The sequence below is a fragment of the Rhinopithecus bieti genome, unplaced genomic scaffold, assembly GCF_001698545.2.
Source record: "Rhinopithecus bieti isolate Rb0 unplaced genomic scaffold, ASM169854v2 scaffold_23898, whole genome shotgun sequence".
Classification (NCBI taxonomy): domain Eukaryota; kingdom Metazoa; phylum Chordata; class Mammalia; order Primates; family Cercopithecidae; genus Rhinopithecus; species Rhinopithecus bieti.
The window spans coordinates 729596-748525 of NW_016811065.1; the positions used below are offsets into that span (position 1 = coordinate 729596).

At 39.7% G+C, this 18930-nt stretch overlaps 1 protein-coding gene across 5 annotated transcripts in view; it reads right to left on the bottom strand.

The window, feature by feature from the left end:
• Positions 1 to 18567, bottom strand: part of IGF1 (insulin like growth factor 1) — a 78477-nt gene extending 59910 nt beyond the window's left edge. For 3 of the 5 annotated variants that reach the window (XM_017893460.1, XM_017893459.1, XM_017893457.1), the window contains exons 1-2: positions 18241 to 18567; positions 13563 to 13719 (exon numbers count right to left, since the gene is read on the bottom strand). In XM_017893460.1, coding sequence (XP_017748949.1) covers positions 13563 to 13719; positions 18241 to 18303 — 220 coding nt within the window. In that variant the 5' untranslated portion in view covers positions 18304 to 18567. Of the gene's footprint in view, positions 1 to 13562; positions 13720 to 16431; positions 16597 to 18240 lie in introns of those variants that run through there. The other 2 variants (XM_017893461.1, XM_017893458.1) reach the window with 1 other exon arrangement.
• Positions 18568 to 18930: the final 363 nt, after the last annotated feature.

Below are 18930 nucleotides of genomic sequence, written 5' to 3' on the forward strand. Positions count from 1 at the left end.
ATTACTATTGTTTTTGATATGTGTGTTGGGGAGGGAGATCAAAATCATTTATATTCACTGAAACCAATCATCCACTGAACGACTTTAAAACACTAAGTGGCCAGTGTCTACTTCAGAACCAGCCAGAAGTAAGCCTTTCTGTGTCTTTAGCTTACACATCATGATGCTTTTGTGCAATGTTACTGAACCCCCATCTGACTTATCTGGTAAGGGAGATTTTCATAATTGCATGCAAAGCACCGATAATCTACAGAAATGCCAGCCAGATTTGTGGCACTAATACCTTTCACAAGTCTTATGATTCATATGACTCAGGGACCACAGACTGTCTAACTTAAGGGAAGCCTGAAAAGATACTTATTGTATGTGTGTCATTGATCTTCTCAAAATTCATCCTCAAATATCTGTTCCATACTAGGAGGTAAGAATCAGCAGAAAAGAAGGAATCTTTGGAGAGCCCAAAACATCTCTACACCAAATTGAGAGAGTGGAATTATAAGGTGAATGCAATTAACTGGCAGTCACATCTATGTTGAAAACATAGTCATCCCTTTAATAGGGAACATTTGCTGTGCTTGACAAACTCACAGTGAAATGGTTGGATCCATAGGAAGGAACATGCTGAAAATGGTTTCAATATGATCCTGTTTTTTCACTCAATAGCCATTGATTGAGGGTGTCCAGCCAAAAACAATGAGAAAATGAGCCAACAATAGTTTTACCCTTTGACCATATTAGATGAAGTTGCAGCTGAAATTTGTTATATGTTTCAGGAATAACAACGCATCCATATGGAACATATATTTGGCAGTGTGGCAGCTGATGAAACCAGGAAAATTATACAAATTATCAATTGCTCGCTCCTAAATTACCCCAAAAAGAAATTAGATCCATTTTCAGTAGCTTTGCCTTCAAATTTCTTCATTCTATGAGTCACCACTACCTTCTGCCAAACTAAATATGTCTATGAACGGCTGGAAACTTTAATGGAAAGAAACATAAAACTCAAACTACGTAGGAAAATTTAAGCTTCTTCATGGAAGACCTTCATGGAAGACTAGCAAGTCAGGAATGTGTGAAGACAGACAACACATGGATAATACCTTTTGTTTGGGGTCGCTTCTGAGTCAGCGAGCAATACAACGTGCTGGCTTGACTTCAAATTAAAATCAGCTCTTTCCTTTATTTCTTCTGCAAGCCTCCAATCTCTCAAACTACTAGGGTTTATTAAGGTACACAGTCCTACAGTCTGGTTGATCAGATTTGGGATAAAGAGACTTCATGATGTTATCCAATGGATGGTAGAAATTAGTAAATGAAGATTTCATGAATGGTTAAGAGCTTAATTTTCTAGAAACTATTCTGAGGTGTTACACCAGAAGCATATGACATTGCAGTTCACTTTGAGTTTATGGACTGTGGTTATGAGTACTACCCTCAGATGAGTTTATTGAGTTTAAGTTTAAAGGGTCCAGCTGTGCAAAGAGCTCTGGACCAAGCGTGAGGTGACTGAACTGTAGCCCTGGCTTTCCGACCAGTAGCTCCGGCTTTTCCGACCAACTTTTGTGACCTCATGCACATGATGTTTTTTCTGGACCTCGGTCCCCTCATCTGGGAAGTGAGAGCACTGGACCAGATTGCTCTATATGGTTCTTTCTAACTCTTTAATTTTTCAATTCTGCGTTGGCAAATAGAAACCATATGTAGTATTCTCTAAGGGCTGGTGCTCCAGCTGTGATTCACACATTAGCCAGGGATGTACCAATTGTTGCATACCTTCCCTTGCCCACCACTACTCCTATTAAATAACTCAGATAGAAGTAGAGAGGAACTCAGTGGAGGTTCTGTTCTCACTTTCATAAGTAGACCTTACTGGTGAGGATCTAGTAGCCTTTGAAAATTACCTATTGACTAGAATTAGCTTAATCTTGAGCTAGGCATTTTCAGTGGAGCAGCAGTGAAGAGGTCCTAAGAGGCGACATCTAAAGTAGACTTGTTGACTTTTTTCTTCTATATCTTCAATCTCAGATGCAAAATGATGGCAGTAGCAAATTGTAAGTCATGGTATATATTCTAGGGACTGGAAGAAGGAAATAGCTTTTGGAATGACATTTTCAATATCAAATCAAGAAATTGTATTTAGTGCTCCGTATTAGATGCTGTGAAAAACAGGGAGGGGGGGAAAGCCCTTAAAACTTAGTCTGTGTTCTTTTGAAAATGCTCAAGATAAAATAGAGAGAAAGAAAATTTACAGTAGCAGCAGTAGCATTTGATTGTGTTGTTCAAAAGTGTTCCAAGTACATCAAATGTTGTGTCTCTGGGAGCCATGGGATGTGAGGCCCCTGGGATAGAAGAACCACAGAGTCACTGATCCATATGGTGATAAAACTCACAATTTTGATTTCATGAAAGCCATTCTCAAACCAAAAAAAATTAATTCCCCTAAGTCAGACTATGGTAAGAAAAGAGTTTGGATGTACAACTTGAGAGTGCAAAGATACTTTTTCTGATTAGTGAGTACATTTCCTCTGCTGAATGCTGCTTTTTGAGACTAAGCAGAAATCACCAATAGCTGACTTGAGAGAACAGAAATCTTTTGCCTATATGTGATATCTCTCAGTGACTACCCAATCACTTCATGGAGAACAACAGAGTCTTTAAGCAAGCTCAGTGTGGTAAAATGATAGACCCCATCTCTTTGCTGCTTCTCCCAATGAGAAGAAATAAATGGTGATACTGAGTGAGCATTCTGAGGATCCATTAATTAACTCTTGGGTGGTCTCAGTGTAAAGTGATATGTGAACAGGAGGCAGCAACATGCTTTTCTTTTTAATTAATGAGGTTGAGAAGATATACTGCCAAATTAACTTTTCGAGATTATAATTGTTGCCTAAGGTTTTATAGAAGTCAAGCCATTGATCTAATTTGTGAGCCATGATTAGGGATACAAGGCAAAAAGCATCCAATTCACTTCATCAATCGTGACATATTTGGATGGCCCTTCGTTTCCAAAGCCCTACTACAGCTGAGCCTCAGAACAACTCAGAGGAGTATTTTTATTCCCATTTTATGATAAGCTATGTAAGGCTCAAGGACGTTAAGTGACTTCTCCAAGGTCACAGAACTGTTCAGTAGGGGAGCTGGGTCAGGCCCAAATATGGAACTTCTGACTGTTTCTGAGCAATTGAATAACTGTGATAGGACTCAGATAGGAAAGGTATAAGAAAGAAGGAGAAAAATTGTGGTCATTACCTTTGAACCAGGCTTTTTCACTTGTGAGGAATTGAGAGTTTATTATGTGTCTGACAAGGGGACAGCCACCTATGTTAAGGTCAAAGACAAGCGGCTGGGTGCGTTGGCTCATGCCTGTAATCCCAGCACTTTGGGAGTCCAAGGCGGGAGGATCACCTGAGGTCAGGAGTTCGAGACCAGCCAGGCCAACATGGTGAAACTCCGTCTGTACTAAAAATACAAATATTAGCCGGGTGTGGTGGCGCATGCTTGTCATCCCAGCTACCTGGGAGGCTGAGGCGGGAGAATTGCTTGAACCTGGGAGGTGGAGGTTGCAGTGAGCCGAGATCGTGCCACCGTACTCCAGCCTGGGCAACAGAGCAAGACTGTCTTGAAAACAAAAAAAAGATAACCAACTTCTTTTTAATTTGCTCCAGGTGGTCTCAATCAAACTTCTAAGCACAGGGTTCTGCTCTGAACCATTTCTGCCTGCCCTTCCTTTTCTTACTAAAATACATGAATTCCATGGCTACAAGGCAAAAAAGAAAAGGCCTGCAAAAGGTTTTAAATGGGCTATAGGAAGAACTTCTATTTTTCAGAGAAAAGCTTTCAAAACCACAATGACTCTTCTCATGGCTTGCTCCAGGCAATGGACCACAGGCTCTGGATTAAAGAGTGACTGAGAATTGATGTGTTACTTTCACTTACGGTCTTCTAATCTCTCTAGTTGCCTCTCTTCTGGAGATTTGTCTAGTCTAGGAATCTTGACTGGGGGGTGATTTTGCCCCCCAGGGTACATTTGGCAATGTCTGCAAACATTCTTGATGGTCGTGACTGGGAGGAAGGGACTGCTGGCACCTAGTGGGTAGAGGCCAAGTGCGTTGCTAGATATCATATAATGCACAGGGCAGCTCCCTCTCCCAGCAAGAAACAGTCTGGCCCAAAACGTCAATAGTGCTGAGGCTGAATAAGTCTGTTGCCAGTGGTGCTTGGGGAAAGTTGAGTGAGGAGTATGAGAATAAGGTAAGATTTTAAAACAGTCTGGGCATGGTGGCTCATGACTATAAATCCAGCACTTTGGGAGGCTGTGGTGGGCAGATCACTTGAGCCCAGGAATTTGAGACCAGCATGGGCAACATGGTAAAACCCCATCTCTACAAAAAATACAAAAGTTAACCGGATGTGGTGGCATGTGCCTATTGTCCCAGCTACTGGGGAGGCTGAGATGGTGGGAGGATCACTTGAGCCTGGGAGGTTGAGGCTGCAGTGAGCTTTGTTTATACCACTGCACTCCAGCCTGAGCAACAGACTGAGACCCTGTCTCAAAAACACAAAAACAAAATGAAAAAAACCCACATCACTTAGTCTCATAAAGAGGTTGGGGATAGGGTCAGCAAGAAGGGAGAAAGAAAAATCTATAGTGTCCTTAAATCCATTTAATCCAGAATTCTAACTGTTGGTGCTCCTTTCCCCAGTTTTATAGGTAATCAGGAGTGGGCTGCGTGTGGGTTGGCTCAGTGCACACTTTCTAAATCATTTGCCTCTGATGAAAGACCCATTTCATCAGGGTAAATGGCACAGAGGTAGTACCATCTTCCCAGCAATACTCTCTGGATTGCTCCTATGTCTGACAAATTTTCAAAGTTTAAAAAGGTCCCTCAAACAGCCTTTTAGTACCTCATAAAGATCAGAGATGAAAGAAGAAAAGCAGAAGAGATTCATAGAGTATTTGCTTGGGAGTCTGCAAAAAAATCAGGTGTAAATTTCTTTTGGCTTGGGACAGTCAGAGAAATCTCCAGAAAGAAAAGCTGATCCAACAACTCGTCAGACTGTTTCAGATTTTCCGGGAGCGCAGCTTTGCTAAGTCATTCCAAAGCAGTTCTACCAAAGTTGACATTGGAGAGAGTGACCAAAGAGTCAGAATAGTATAATATACAATAATAGTCAAATTACAACCTTAAGTGGACTTGGAATGCCCGAAGTACATATGAATGCTTTTCACACCATATAGGAGACAGGCAGGGAATTACTTTAGTTTGTACACATTTCCACAGCAAGGGAATAAAAGGGTTAACCTAAGTCTCAGGTGAATTTATTGAAGATCTATGCTTATTTGGATGAATTTGATTGGAGACTTCTTCTGGTCATTTTAATTTACCAGGTAACTGTGACACAGACATGGCTAATTGCTGCTAAATGGAGGAATACTGCAGTGGGATCAGAAAACAGAATGACAGTATCTTCTCCCTTCGTCACTAATTAGCTGTGTGACCTTGCACGTGTCACTTCTCTCTGGATTTCAGTCAGCCTTTGGCTAATTCTTATTATTATCATTTTCATTTACATGAATATATGGGGTAAAAGTGCAGTTTTGATACATGACTAGATTGCATAATATTGACAAGATTATTTTTCTAAAGGACTTCTAAGTTTGTAGCAATCTTCAATTTTATTTTCTTTGAACAATCAAGTAGTCTTAAGAGGGAGAGATTACAGAGATGTATACTTAATCAATAATCAGGTTCTTGGGTATTTCCTCCCCTCTTTTTGACCCCTCTTTTTTTGGCATGGAAATCTTTATTCCTGCATAATGCCTGAGCATTTAATGCAAAAGATTTTAATTTAAAAGAGGCTGTGTGGTCTCTGCTGGTTGCACAGTTTCTCTTTGTGTCTGTGCTGCTGATGATCAAATATTGCAAAGCCATTAATTACCTTAGGACAAATGCAGACGGCCATGTGCAAAGGTTCTGGCCAGTTGCAGAAAGCAATATGCCAGATGTAAAGTTAAGTGAAGGGTTTTTCTTGGTATTTAAGGTTCAGTGAAAAAGTAAGAGGGGCAGCTATGCCAAGAATGAAAAGCCAGAGCTTGCCAAGTGCTTCTTTAAGTGGCTTTAGCCAATGTGAGACTAAACAATGCATTAAATAGGCATACAACTTACTGCAGTTAGGGAATTGCATGTCAAATAACACCTCTTTGCTATGTTTTAAACATGATCTCACGTATAGATAAAGACAAACAAAATGCTGTGTTGTCATCTCCTTAGTCTAACAGCTAATAAGGCCTGGGGGTTTGAACTTTCCAGGCAACCTAAAGTAATTCTTTGGGATGTCTCAGGGAGAGGTGTAGGATGGAACTCTGCCAGGGCGGCAGCTCAATGCAAAAACGATTTTTTGCCACCATGGGTTGTCAAAGACGTCTGGCTGCACAAAAGAGCAAAGCCCTTGCAGGCTTTTATTGAGAACAATGAGACATCTTGGGAGAGAACTTGTGGCCATTTTCACTGTGTCTGAATCTTTGGTGTGGGCTGTAAAACCAGAAGGAAGGCTGCTGGAGAGATGAAGGCAGCTCTAATGGAGACCTTGGGCAATGATGGCATGACACAAGATGTCTGGTCAAGGTACTGGAGGCCCATTGAAGTAGCAGAATGCCAAAATTCTCTCCTGCATCCAAAGTGTCTCCCCTACCAGCCACTGAAGATAGGATACATTTCAATACCAATGGTCTTCAAACAACTGGTTGAGTAATACCAGCAAAGGTGGTGGTCTTGCATCCCAACCACTGGCTGCTCCCACATCTCCTTTTATAGTCAAGTTGGGGAAGTTTCTTCCTGTCTGGATTATGGTGTCTGTGACCACCTCCCATTACTACCACTCTAAAAGCACCCCAAGAAAAAGTTTAGTCCAATTAAACAGCATTTTTTTAGTAGGTCTGTGAGAAAAACCAATGGAAGAAATAGTTGCAAGTAATGAAGCACTTGAGGTCTGCAGGAAGAGGAAGAAGATTTGTAGTTGGCCAGAAGAGAAGCTCCCCAGATCCTACTGCATATCCTGGTGTTCACAGGTGAGGTGCAGTGTTCTGTCTGAATTCAGCCTGCAAAGGGTCTTGTACAGCAGCAACCTCTAATCAAAGAAGACTTTTCTTGTGCATCCTGAGGAAGTTTTCTTAGCATTTCCTCAATTTTTCCAGAAGCTAAAATATAGGGTCATTAAATAGATATCTTTCTCATGCCTCTTTTCAAGGAAGTGTTCAATATCAGTTTAGTCATCCTGGGATTCTTGCTCCTTATCTCCCATAAGACTACCGGGATTTTGGAAGTATCTCCCTATGCTACACACTTCTTGGAGGCAAGAGAACTTAACTTTGTTTCTGGAACCATTCAGTGGGGTAAGTTACAAAATGTTCACGTCTCACATTTCTCATTTGTCCCATGAAGCAATAATCTTTGCCCACCAAGACTGGGGTAAAGACAAAGTGAGAGAGCTGACACAACTGGATTTTGAAAAAGTAAATATACTAGATAAACATGACATTCTTCATGTTATTATTACTAATACTACTACATAATTCTTACTACTCATAATAGATTTTTAATCAGCTGCCTCCAAGGAGAGAAAATGAGTGTGTAATTAATTGGGCAGTTCATGTACCTCAGCATTGGCAACAGATTCTGCAATTGATCTCAGAAGAGAATAATTAAGTGTAATAGCTCACATATGTGGTGCTTACTATGTGTCAGGCAATATTCTAAGTTAACATATTCTAATATAATGATAACTAATTTAATCCTAACACCAACTCTATAAGGCAGGCTCCATTTTACAGATGAGAAAATTGAGGAACAAACAGGTTAAGTAACTTGCTCAAGATCACTCACCAAGTAAGTTACAGAGCTGGGGTTCAAGCCTGAAGTGTTTGGCAATAGAGGCCATGCTGTTGGTCTTGAATCCTTCGCTCTCCTGTTTATAACTCTCCCTCAGGAGGGAGATGGTCTCGAAGGGCATTAGTATGTCAGAAACAAATGCAAATTATTTTCTAATTTTGCATCATTTTCTTAGTGGTCCTATGGTTGCGGAGACTGGTCCTTTACTACTTAAAGATAGTAGCAAGCATTTGGGGTCAATATAAAAACACATTGCTTTTCTTTAATAATATCTGTGGCCTATTAGCTTAGTGGTACTAATGAGGCCAGGGTCATAAGGTCAAACCCCACATGTACCAATTAGTTTCAAAGAGAAAAGCTTTCCCACAGCTAGTGACTGTACCCCTAACTTTGACCAGCTGTCACACAGATGCATAGCAGGCCATCTAAGGGGTACCAATAAAAGGAATGAAAATGGTGCAACTCAAATCCAGCCCCACTCAAAATAATGCTAATGGTGGGTGAGTGTGATGCCAGATTCCCCAATTATACACTCTCTTCTTTAATTGAAAAGGTAATAGGCTGGGAAGAGGCTTTTGGTGAAGGTTTAGAAACCTGTAGATTCTATTTGTCCCCTCTAATTTAATAAAGGGCATCTAAAAATGAACATACTCACTTGACCTCACAGTCAGGAGAGTGAGAGAACGTAAAGATGAGAACTGTTAATGGGTCTATCCTAACAAAGAAAAATGACAGTCTGTTTTCATGAGGCATGTGCTTCTTTGGCTCCTTGGTCCAAAAGACCTGCGTGTATTTGGTCATATCTAAGCTTCTATTCCATCCCCGAGGGATTGAAATCCAGCTTAAAGCAAAACAAAATGAAGAATCTGGCTCCTTTTACTTTAAGTGAGTGGAATCTCCTATCTCTGGGGACCAACAGAAACTATGTAAATAAGATAAAAGAGACTAAATGTTATTTGGTCACTACTTAAATCCAAGGTTTTTCTTTCTTGAATAGCACCAGAGCTTTGTTAATTACAACCTAGACTATGAGTCTGTTAAAGTTAGAAGAGGTCATTTATTTTAATAAAATTCCCTTGTTTTATGGACAAGGACATTTAGACCCAGGAAGTTTAAATGCCTGCCAAACTCCTACAGCTAATGAATGACAGGTCTGGGAGTAGTTTTCTGGACCGTATATATCAAAGGAAAGAAGCTTGACTTAATAATAATAACCTAGATCTAAGAAGGTTGTTGCAATCAATAACAATGAAAGTTCGTTGTAAAGTTTCACTTAAAGCCCTTACAAAACAGTCTGTTTTAACACATGAAGAATGCCATTCGTTTATTCAGACCTGTTCTTAATAACTATACATTGGAAGTATGTTTTACAAAAGCTATAAATCCTGAAGAGCTGAAAGAATATCCAACTTTCTTTTCTAATTGATTTACTTCTCCATTTCCCCAGACCGCCAAGGTAAAGCATATACAGTTTATTTAAGGGACTGTTTATAGACTCTTAAAACTAAAAAAGACCCCAGAAACTCTCTTTCAGTTGCTGTTAATTGAAACCATCCAAGATGGTTGGTTGTCTGTCAATTTTTTAAGAATCTCCAAGGAGAGAAATTCCACAGGCCCATAGCAGCATGTTAAAATGGTTAATCACCATGGCTGTCAAAAATTATATCTATGGTAAGCTTCACTTCTCCTATTTCATTTGAAGCTCTTTTTTTTCTTGGTGTTTTTCATGCAAAATGAGGTTGTAATGAGCCACCCTTTATAAGGGCTCCATCAATCTAGTAAGAAAATCGCTAGCTCCTTCCCAATGTGCTTTCATCTCCATTATGCCACCATTTTTCTCACAGGACTACAAGAACACAAGGCTAGCTGATAGGCTCTCCTATCTTCCCTGTGATGCATAGGAAAGAATGAGTAATTAGCTGTTCATTGGGTCTTTCATTTCATAAAATGTCTAGGGAAACTGCATTAATTATACATGAACTGTTCCATTTATGATGGGATAATGTTCACAAACAGATAATCTAGAAGGTTGCTTTCACTGTGCTGTAGTGGAACTTGGGCTTGAAGGGAAAAATATGAGCTCATTCACATCATTGGGTCAATCTACACACAATAAGCATTACAAAATATTTTATTCAGAACTGTTCTAATAGAGTTAAAAAACTCTCCTTGTTAAATATTGCAGATTGACAAAAATGATAGATATGGAGGCAATTTTCTTTTAGATGTTTGAATTTCAAACTAAAATCAGAAATTGCTTTCTACAACTAAAAGAATTGTACTTCCAAAATGGATTTAAAGCAGTTTAAAATAAAAGGCACAGCCACAATCAAACTTTGAAAATAAGTGTAAAGAGAATAATAAGAGTCAACTGACAGTGTATAGAGGTGGGGAAGAATGCTTCCCTCTAAAAAGTATTTCAAAGACTGTGCTTAGAGCTGACTTCTCCACACACAGTAAATCTCAGGGGATGAAAAGGAAACTGAATGAAATTTGTTGACAACAGTTAATGCCTGTAGGAATAATTGGCTCAGACACAAAACAGACATCAATGTAGCTTGGGGATGACCAAAATGCAGCAGCCTCTAAGTGATTGTTAGTATATATTTTTTCAGTTCAAAAAAAAAGCAGTTTTATTAAATAACTGGATAACCATGAGGTGAGAAGTATTGTCTACAGTATTTGACAACCTTAATTCTTGATGATTCTTTTTTTTTTTTTTGAGACGGAGTCTCGCTCTGTCGCCCAGGCTGGAGTGCAGTGGCCGGATCTCAGCTCACTGCAAGCTCCGCCTCCCAGGTTTACGCCATTCTCCTGCCTCAGCCTCCCGAGTAGCTGGGACTACAGGCGCCCGCCACCTCGCCCGGCTAGTTTTTTGTATTTTTTAGTAGAGACGGGGTTTCACCATGTTAGCCAGGATGGTCTCGATCTCCTGACCTCGTGATCCACCCGTTTCGGCCTCCCAAAGTGCTGAGATTACAGGCTTGAGCCACCGCGCCCGGCCAATTCTTGATGATTCTTAAGACTAAGATCCCAAACAAGTAATTCCATTCTATTCAATTGGATTCAACTGGATTCAATTCAATTCAATCCTGTCAGTTCAACAATCAAATATGGGCAGCTACTATAGCATCCAGGCAATGAGCTAGACACTTGGATTCAAAGGTAAATAAATATGTCCTTTGGCATCAGGGAGCCCATTGACAGGGTATTATTCTTGGCAGGGTAGACCCTTGTAAGGTGAGACCACAAATGGAACAAAATATTCAGGAAAAACATAAAGGATATAATCTATTCTCCATGGTTATTTTTCTATTACGACAATAATACTTAGTTGCATTTTTCTTTTACCACTCAACTCAGCTGTAAGCCCCTTGAAGTCAAGGTCAATCTCTCATTCATTTCTAGGCATCTCATTCATATCTCATCCAATGCTTACACATAACAGATGCTCCATCAATGTTTTGAATTAAATTAAAATAATCTAAATGGATTAACTTCTTTTGGGCAAATAAGATTGTCCAATTGATTAGAAAGTTAACAAGAATACTTTTGTGCATGAGGGTATGTCGAATTAACATAAGTCACGGAATTCTAGAAGCCAAAACTCATGACACACATACTTTCAATGACAATACTGACAACATATGATTTACAAAACCACTTCCTAGCTAAAGTCATACAGTAAACATCAAGATTTGCTATATATAACATTTCCTTTTCAAGTTATTCAGACACAATTTTTAAAAATTTGCGAAATTTGATTGTTGCACTAACAGAACAAGAGAACCTGGAAATTGGTTTCCATTTTATTTGTCCAATGTTCTTAAGTATCTGTGCAAAAACATGTAAGTATCATACCATTACTTAGGAACAATCATTTTTTCCATTCTCATTTTTCATCATTTAATGCAAACATCATAGGCATAGAAGGATCCAATTTTCATGCACTGTGCATGGAAATTCTGGAGCATGTCATGTTGAACATCACAAATCAACCTGGCACGTAACAGAGGACACTTCTAGGCTTGGCAATTACCTAGTGAACTGGATCAAAGGAAATTGCACAAATGGATTATCAAGGGGAATAAAAGTCCTCTTGGGCATAATAAGTGAGACACACATTTTCATTTTTTTAAAAACTGAATATCAGTAGCTGCAAATTATAGAATAATTATGACCCACTGTTGGCTCATATGATGTCCCACAGTTATCTTCCACAGGGTATTTTAAAGGTAAAACAAGTCTGCTATTGGAAAACCACTCACCCAATGCTCTCATTCATCTGCTCTGCAACAGAGAACTGGATAGAATTGCTTTATTGCCAGAAAAATAAATGAGTTCATTCAATTAAAGCACTGGCTGGAAGCAAATAGTGGGAATTTGCCTATTCAAATAGTAGAAGGTACTTCTGATTCTTTGTCACTAGTGATTTAAAAACTATTTGTTGCCAAATCCACTGCAAGTACTGATCACCAATCCCCTCACAAGCCTCTTCCTTCCCATCTCCCTTACTGATCTCCAGACCGGTATACACAGGCCACCCTCTACCCTGCCAGTCATACACACACATACCCCACCTGCCTAGGGAGAAGCTGACATTTGGGAAGGATGAGAGAGACTTCACGTGTGTGAGTCATTACAGGAGCTATTCAAAGCATAGTGGGTAACTGAGGTAAGCTGTCTACACTGGAGTGATATGAACCTTTAAGAATGACTCATGCTCAGTTTCCTGGAACTCTCTAAAACTCCAAAGAATTATAAGGAATGAGCATCTGGCTTTAAATATTTTGCAGCCCTATACAGTGAGATAGATGCATGGGAGCTAGATTCTTTAAGTGATCAGTTCCCATAGGAATCATTGACTTTTGCTTGTGTATATTATTTACACACCTTGACTTGGCTGTCTACTTTTCACTGGCTGTTGACTTTCTAATCACCTAAGAGCTACTTAAGAGATAAGTGACCCTGTACTTGTCAGAGACCCTTTTCCAGATGGTGACATCATTGAAGGGTCCCAGAGAAGAACTATGCCAAAAGAGAGCAACAACAAAAAATCAAGGTCAATTGGCATAGAGGGCAAATTCGTACGGCATTTCGGTTTGTATTTAGAGACAGTCTATGTATTTGCAAACAGTCCTGCCTTTAAGTGGAGTTCACCTTCTGTCTGTTCATGGTGATTTCATGTTGAATGGGGACATCTAGGATATGCCCTTTAATATTTTTTCCCAGATCCACATGACTGGAGAGTCCTTACTAGTTTACTCCAAATCACATGGCACTTAAAGCAGCCCTGCATGTGTTCCATATGTTTATATGTGCAACTATAGGTTTTGAAAACAAAAACATCAATACCTCAGGGCTATTTTTTCCCATCCTTTCATTGAAAGGAATGAAATAGTGAGGGTAGATCATAATAGTTGAAAGAAGGCTTAGCAGGAAGTAGTTAAAGACGAATTGTAAAGGAGGAAAATTCCATCCTAGATCTGCAAAACCTGCCAAAGCCCCGCCGAAACACTATGCTTACTTTAAGGTGAGGAATCTCAGAGGCCTAGGATGGTTGCCAGACACGGGCAGTCATTCAGTTATTCACACACTCCCTGCGGTTGTAAATCCACAGAGCTGTACACGTTAGACTTGAGCAGCACAGTGAGAGGGAGGGCTACTTACTGAAATAAAAGCCCCTGTCTCCACACACGAACTGAAGAGCATCCACCAGCTCAGCCCCGCAGAGCGTCTCCGGTCCAGCCGTGGCGGAGCTGGTGAAGGTGAGCAGGCACAGTGCCAGGTAGAAGAGATGCGAGGAGGACATGGTGTGCATCTTCACCTGCCCAAGAAACAGAGGGAGGGTCAGGTTTCTTCCTTGGTCCTTGCAAGGGGAGTGGGGTTGGACAGAAGTGCATTGACTCCCACGATTCCACAACTGTCATTAATCAGGACTACCCAGCACAGAAGTCAATAAAGTACACGAGAACCCAGTGGGAGTTGTGGATGGAGCATGTCTCAGCATCCAACAACCTATGTTTATTCCCCTGGCTACTGTGGATCCTTGGAGGAGTCCTCTCTGAACCCTTTCATTATGGGTTCCTATTTCAGTGAATTGAGATAAAATATCTAGAAACATTTACTATGGAAATGAAAGATGCTATTGTTACAGTGGGATCCCATATCACTCTGAGACCCTGGTAGGACTTTTGAATTATCAAAGATTGTGCTCAGTACAGATTCGGGGCCAAATAAGTTTTGTTAATTTAAATTCTCTCAATATTGGCCATCCACAGATGCATTCATTATTGAGCAGAATATTTTTAACCAAAACATTATTCCCTATTTTGACTAAAATAATTTACTATGGCCAAAAAATGGCTTTTGACAATACTATATATCATCATAGGGTTTTTTTTTTTCTCTCTTATTATGAGAGAGAGAGAGAGAGAGAGAGAGAGAGAGAGAGAGAGAGAGAGACACTGATTCCTTACCTGGGGAGTATCAGCAGTTGACACAGCCACAAATAGAAGAAAATAACAGAAACAGAAAAAAATATGAGAATCGAAGAATGAAATTGGCTCTAGTAGAAGCCACTCCTGCATTCTAAAGCCCCTGGCCTCAAGTCCAATATCAAATCAACACATGTTGAGAATCCTTTCTGTGTGTTTTTATTTTATTTTTAGTCACAGGAATTCTGGCTTCATCTCTTGGAGGGACTTATGTGTCACTGTATCTATTTTATAGCAAAATATACCAAGGGACCCCTGGTTGGCATGACTTAGTCAATGATAGACAGCCAAACGGCAGCCTTGCCAAAAGCAGCAGTCCTGTGGCTCAAGTCTCCATCCTCACTCTAAGTAGTAGAAACCATGCTAAGGCAATCATTAAGTTTTTCCATATTGTTACTTGTGGCACAAAGATGTGGCTTTTTCCAAGAAGCCTCCCAAGGTGAGTTGTTTCACTTCTCCCAGATGCATCTACTTTCAGCATCATGGGAAGAGTCACTGACAGGGTGTTAGGTGAGGGGCCCTATTAAAAGGGTTGTGGAGTCACTCTGGAAGCTATAATTATAAAAAGAGGCTTTTTTGAACCTCACAGTAGTGGCAGGTCCATTCAACCCCATCACTTTTGAAGAAACAGTCATTTATTTTCTGACCACCCTCCTTGCCCTCCATGGACTCTCAGTTTAATGACTCTATATCAGTGGCAAAATTTCCCCCATCATTCTAATGAAGATTTCCATTTTTGTAGTCAGACCTTCACCTCGGCAATTGAAGAAAAAAACAAAAAACAAAAAAAACCCAAACCCCTGTCTCTTGTTAACAAAATGTAAATATTTAGTTAATGGTTGTAAAGCAGTTGAAGATGAAAAGCGCCCTCTATTTGCAAATGATCATAAATAATGGACATAAAATAGAAGAGGAGGTAAAAGCTCAACTGAATATTTACTGCATTTTTCTCAACAGGGCCTCTACATGGAAATCTTCCACCCCCCTACATAGCCCAAAACACTGGGACTGGAAGAAGCAAGTTATCATCCAATTCTCATTTTTTTTCTTTTTTTGTTGTAAAATTAGTGGGGTTTTCCTATTCAGTATTTCCATTAGAAACCTCAACAAATTCAACCCAACTGGACCTCATAGCATTTTTCAAAAGAACAAACCTGTGATTGACCTTGCAGAGCATACCCCCGCACTGCGGGAATGGGCCAGTTCTAGAAAGTATGTTATTCTACCAAATCCTATTTCTCCACCCCTCCCTTCTTTGTTGAGTTTATAGCAATGCTGAAGTCTAAGCACCTGCAATGGTAGATGCCTTTAAGTTCTTCAGTTTTCGTGAAATCCAGGGAAAAAAATTACTCAAGTTATAGCCTTAGTGAATTTCAAACTTCATTAGATGTCAAAACTATATTTTTAATAGTGAGCTCTAGTATAACACATTTCAGTGCAGCAATACATATAAATCTCTAGAACTTAAGAATTTCATATTTTAATAGATTTTCTTTTCCTTTCTTTCTTTTTTTTTTTTTTTTTTTTTTTTTTTTTTTTTTGGCTTTGCTGAGTTATTATATCAATAAATCTCGGAGATACTTATAGTCGTAGGGCACAAGATAAGAAGGCCTCTAGGCATTTCTTTTAGTTAGGAACAGTACCAGGGAGTTACACCCACAGGAGAAGCCCAGATAATTATATCACTATTATGTCACCACAAGGGAAAACAATACCGAACTTGCTTAGGAGTTAAAAGTGTGAAACAAGTGGTCCCATATGTTCATTATTTCCTTGGCCTTTTATTTTGCCAAACACAAAGAAATGAATAGAGGGAAAGGAAAGATATGATAGAAAAAAAGGGGAGAATCAGAAAGACATGAAAAAAAAAGAAAAAAAAAATCAGAAAACACTTTCTCAAAATCATTCACAAACCAAATTTTAAAAGTTCTTTCTTTTATAGAAATTTTAAATAAATGGAATATTAATTGATTCCAGATGTCTGGGCTACAATGAAAATGCCCTGTAAAATTTGAGGGCAACAGTCATAAGAAAATACTCACTGTAGGTGTAATCATTTTTGTTTGTTCCAGGTCTTTTACAGCAGGTCAGGGTGGGTATTATGAGGCCGATGTGAATGGAAAACTGAGGTCTTAAAAACATGTGCTGCTTTGTGGGTGGGGTTTGTGAAAGCATCTAGTTACATTTGGACACCCAGGCAGGTACGCTATGAGCCTGGGTAAACTGCCTTTTGTCCATTGAAACAATGAACAAATTGCACAGCTGGGATTTAAGTCAATCTTTTTCCCCCAACCAAGCCACCTATTTCCATTGTATGCCTATTGTAGCCGCCCAGATAGTGACCCAAGCTCCAGTCCACTCCCTTACTCCCTGCCCCCGACTCACTCACTTGGAAATACCTTGAGACTCAGAGTACAATCAGTTTGTGAGTTCTGCCTCTGGGCAGGACACCTTTACTCACTGAATTACATGGGAAAGACCACGCAGCTCCCTCAAACCACTTCCTGCTTCAAGTACAGAAAAAAGTAACAACTTATTAAGAGCTCCACTTCTGAAGTGTTCAGCATACACACCAGAAAAGTGCATTTGGAAACAATTTTCTTAACTTGTAATTAACGCAGAGATAACGTTCCACAGCCTCGTTTATGATCCCCTAAGTAGGGAGACAAAAACTCCAGCTGCTAGATCACATAGTATGTATACACAGTGACGTCATTTCTTTGAAAGCAAGGTGGCCTGCATGTGTTGGTATCTCAGGAACAGCAGAATCAGGTGCCTGACAAGGGTGTATCTTTAACTCCCAGAGCCACTTACTTGACTAGGGAAAGTCCTAGCGGTGAAGTGTTTGAAAGTAGCAACTGAATGCTGCACTAAGTGGCAGAGACGTCTTATGAATTGAGCCCTCAGGCAATTGAATCGGTGGAGCCAGTGACAGCAGCTTAAAAGCGCTTGTAAATTGAAAAAAACACAAGTCTTGAAGGACATAATTTTGCTGAGAATGGAAACTAGAACTACAGCCAGCAATCGGAAACGAGAAGTCGGTGCACCGACAGCAGCAGCCAGATTTACCTAAAGGGACTTCACGACACCGAATATAAAATCAGAGTTTTACAACACAAAACCCCAAGTCCCAACTCTGCCCATGAAAGTCCTCTTCTAAACAGAAAAGTTGGGCGAGCAGCTCTTAGAAAGTTTCTGCTTTCCATATACAGTATGTATTTGTTTAAATTATGCAAATATGCAAGGTCAGCAAGAGTTGTCAAGGAGTTCTTTTTTGGAAGAACAAATTACACTTTACTCTAACTTTAACTCTCTCTCTGAGCATAAGTGCAGAGTTCCGGCACCTTAGCTCCAAAGATCATATTTAAAAGCTTTAATATCATCTAAAATATAACTCTTCATATATAGCCTGTCTTGTAAATAAAGTCCTGATGAGTTACACACACACAGACGCACACACACGCACAAGAACATGGTCTTAAAAATAAAACATCTGCACCTGCAAAAGAAGAAAAAAAATCCCCAAGTTCATCTCCACGCTCTATAGCCCTTAGCCATAGACAGGATTTAAAGGAATCTTCTATAATGACACCACGGAAGCCCTGCAGAAGTGGAGGATTTAGCGTAAGTACCTTGCAATAGTTTCTACTCAGACAGATATCTGTGCAAATGCATCCATCTCCCCGAGCTATTTTTCAGATTCCACAGAATTGCATATTCAGCAATTTATAAATAACTCCCAGTTCCGAAACAATGAAAATTTTAAAGTGAATAACAGTTCTAGGCAGAAGCAAACAGTACACAATTTAAATAAAATTCCCCAATGACTTCAAAGAGTAAGAAATATTTACCTTCAAGAAATCACAAAAGCAGCACTTAAATAATTGGGTTGGAAGACTGCTGATTTTTCCCATTGCTTCTGAAGTACAAAGTCTGAAAATGAATTGGTTAGCAGGAATAATGAAGCAAAAAGAAATCCAGAGAGATGGGAGATGTTGAGAGCAATGTCACATTTCAATTTTGAGGACTTTATTCCATTGCGCAGGCTCTATGTGCTCTGAATTTAGCAGTGACAGTGAGATTTAGCAAACAGAAGAGGGATTTAGAGAAAATCCTCACATTTATCTACAAAACACAGACACTGTAGACAGGAAACAGCTGGGGGAACATTTGCCTTCTCTCTCTCTCCCTCTTCTGGCAAAGTTATCGAGTAAGGACTTTTTTGGGCATGGTGACAAATAACATCATACCTTTGCATTTTAAAACTAGAGCACAGAAGCATTTTTTTCCCTTAAAAGAATGTGTGTTAGTGACAGGGTTAGCAGACATTAAAATACTTAGGCTGCCATAGAAAATAAGGATCTGTTTTCTGATTAACTTTCTGCTGGGCACGAAGACACACACGTCTGCTCATACACCTTACCAGTATTAAAGGAATATACACGGGGGATGGGAGAGCAGTTTTACATTCTAGAGCAAATGCAAAATATAAAACAAAAAAGAAAGAAACAACGATAAGACCCTCTCCAGCAAACTCTAAA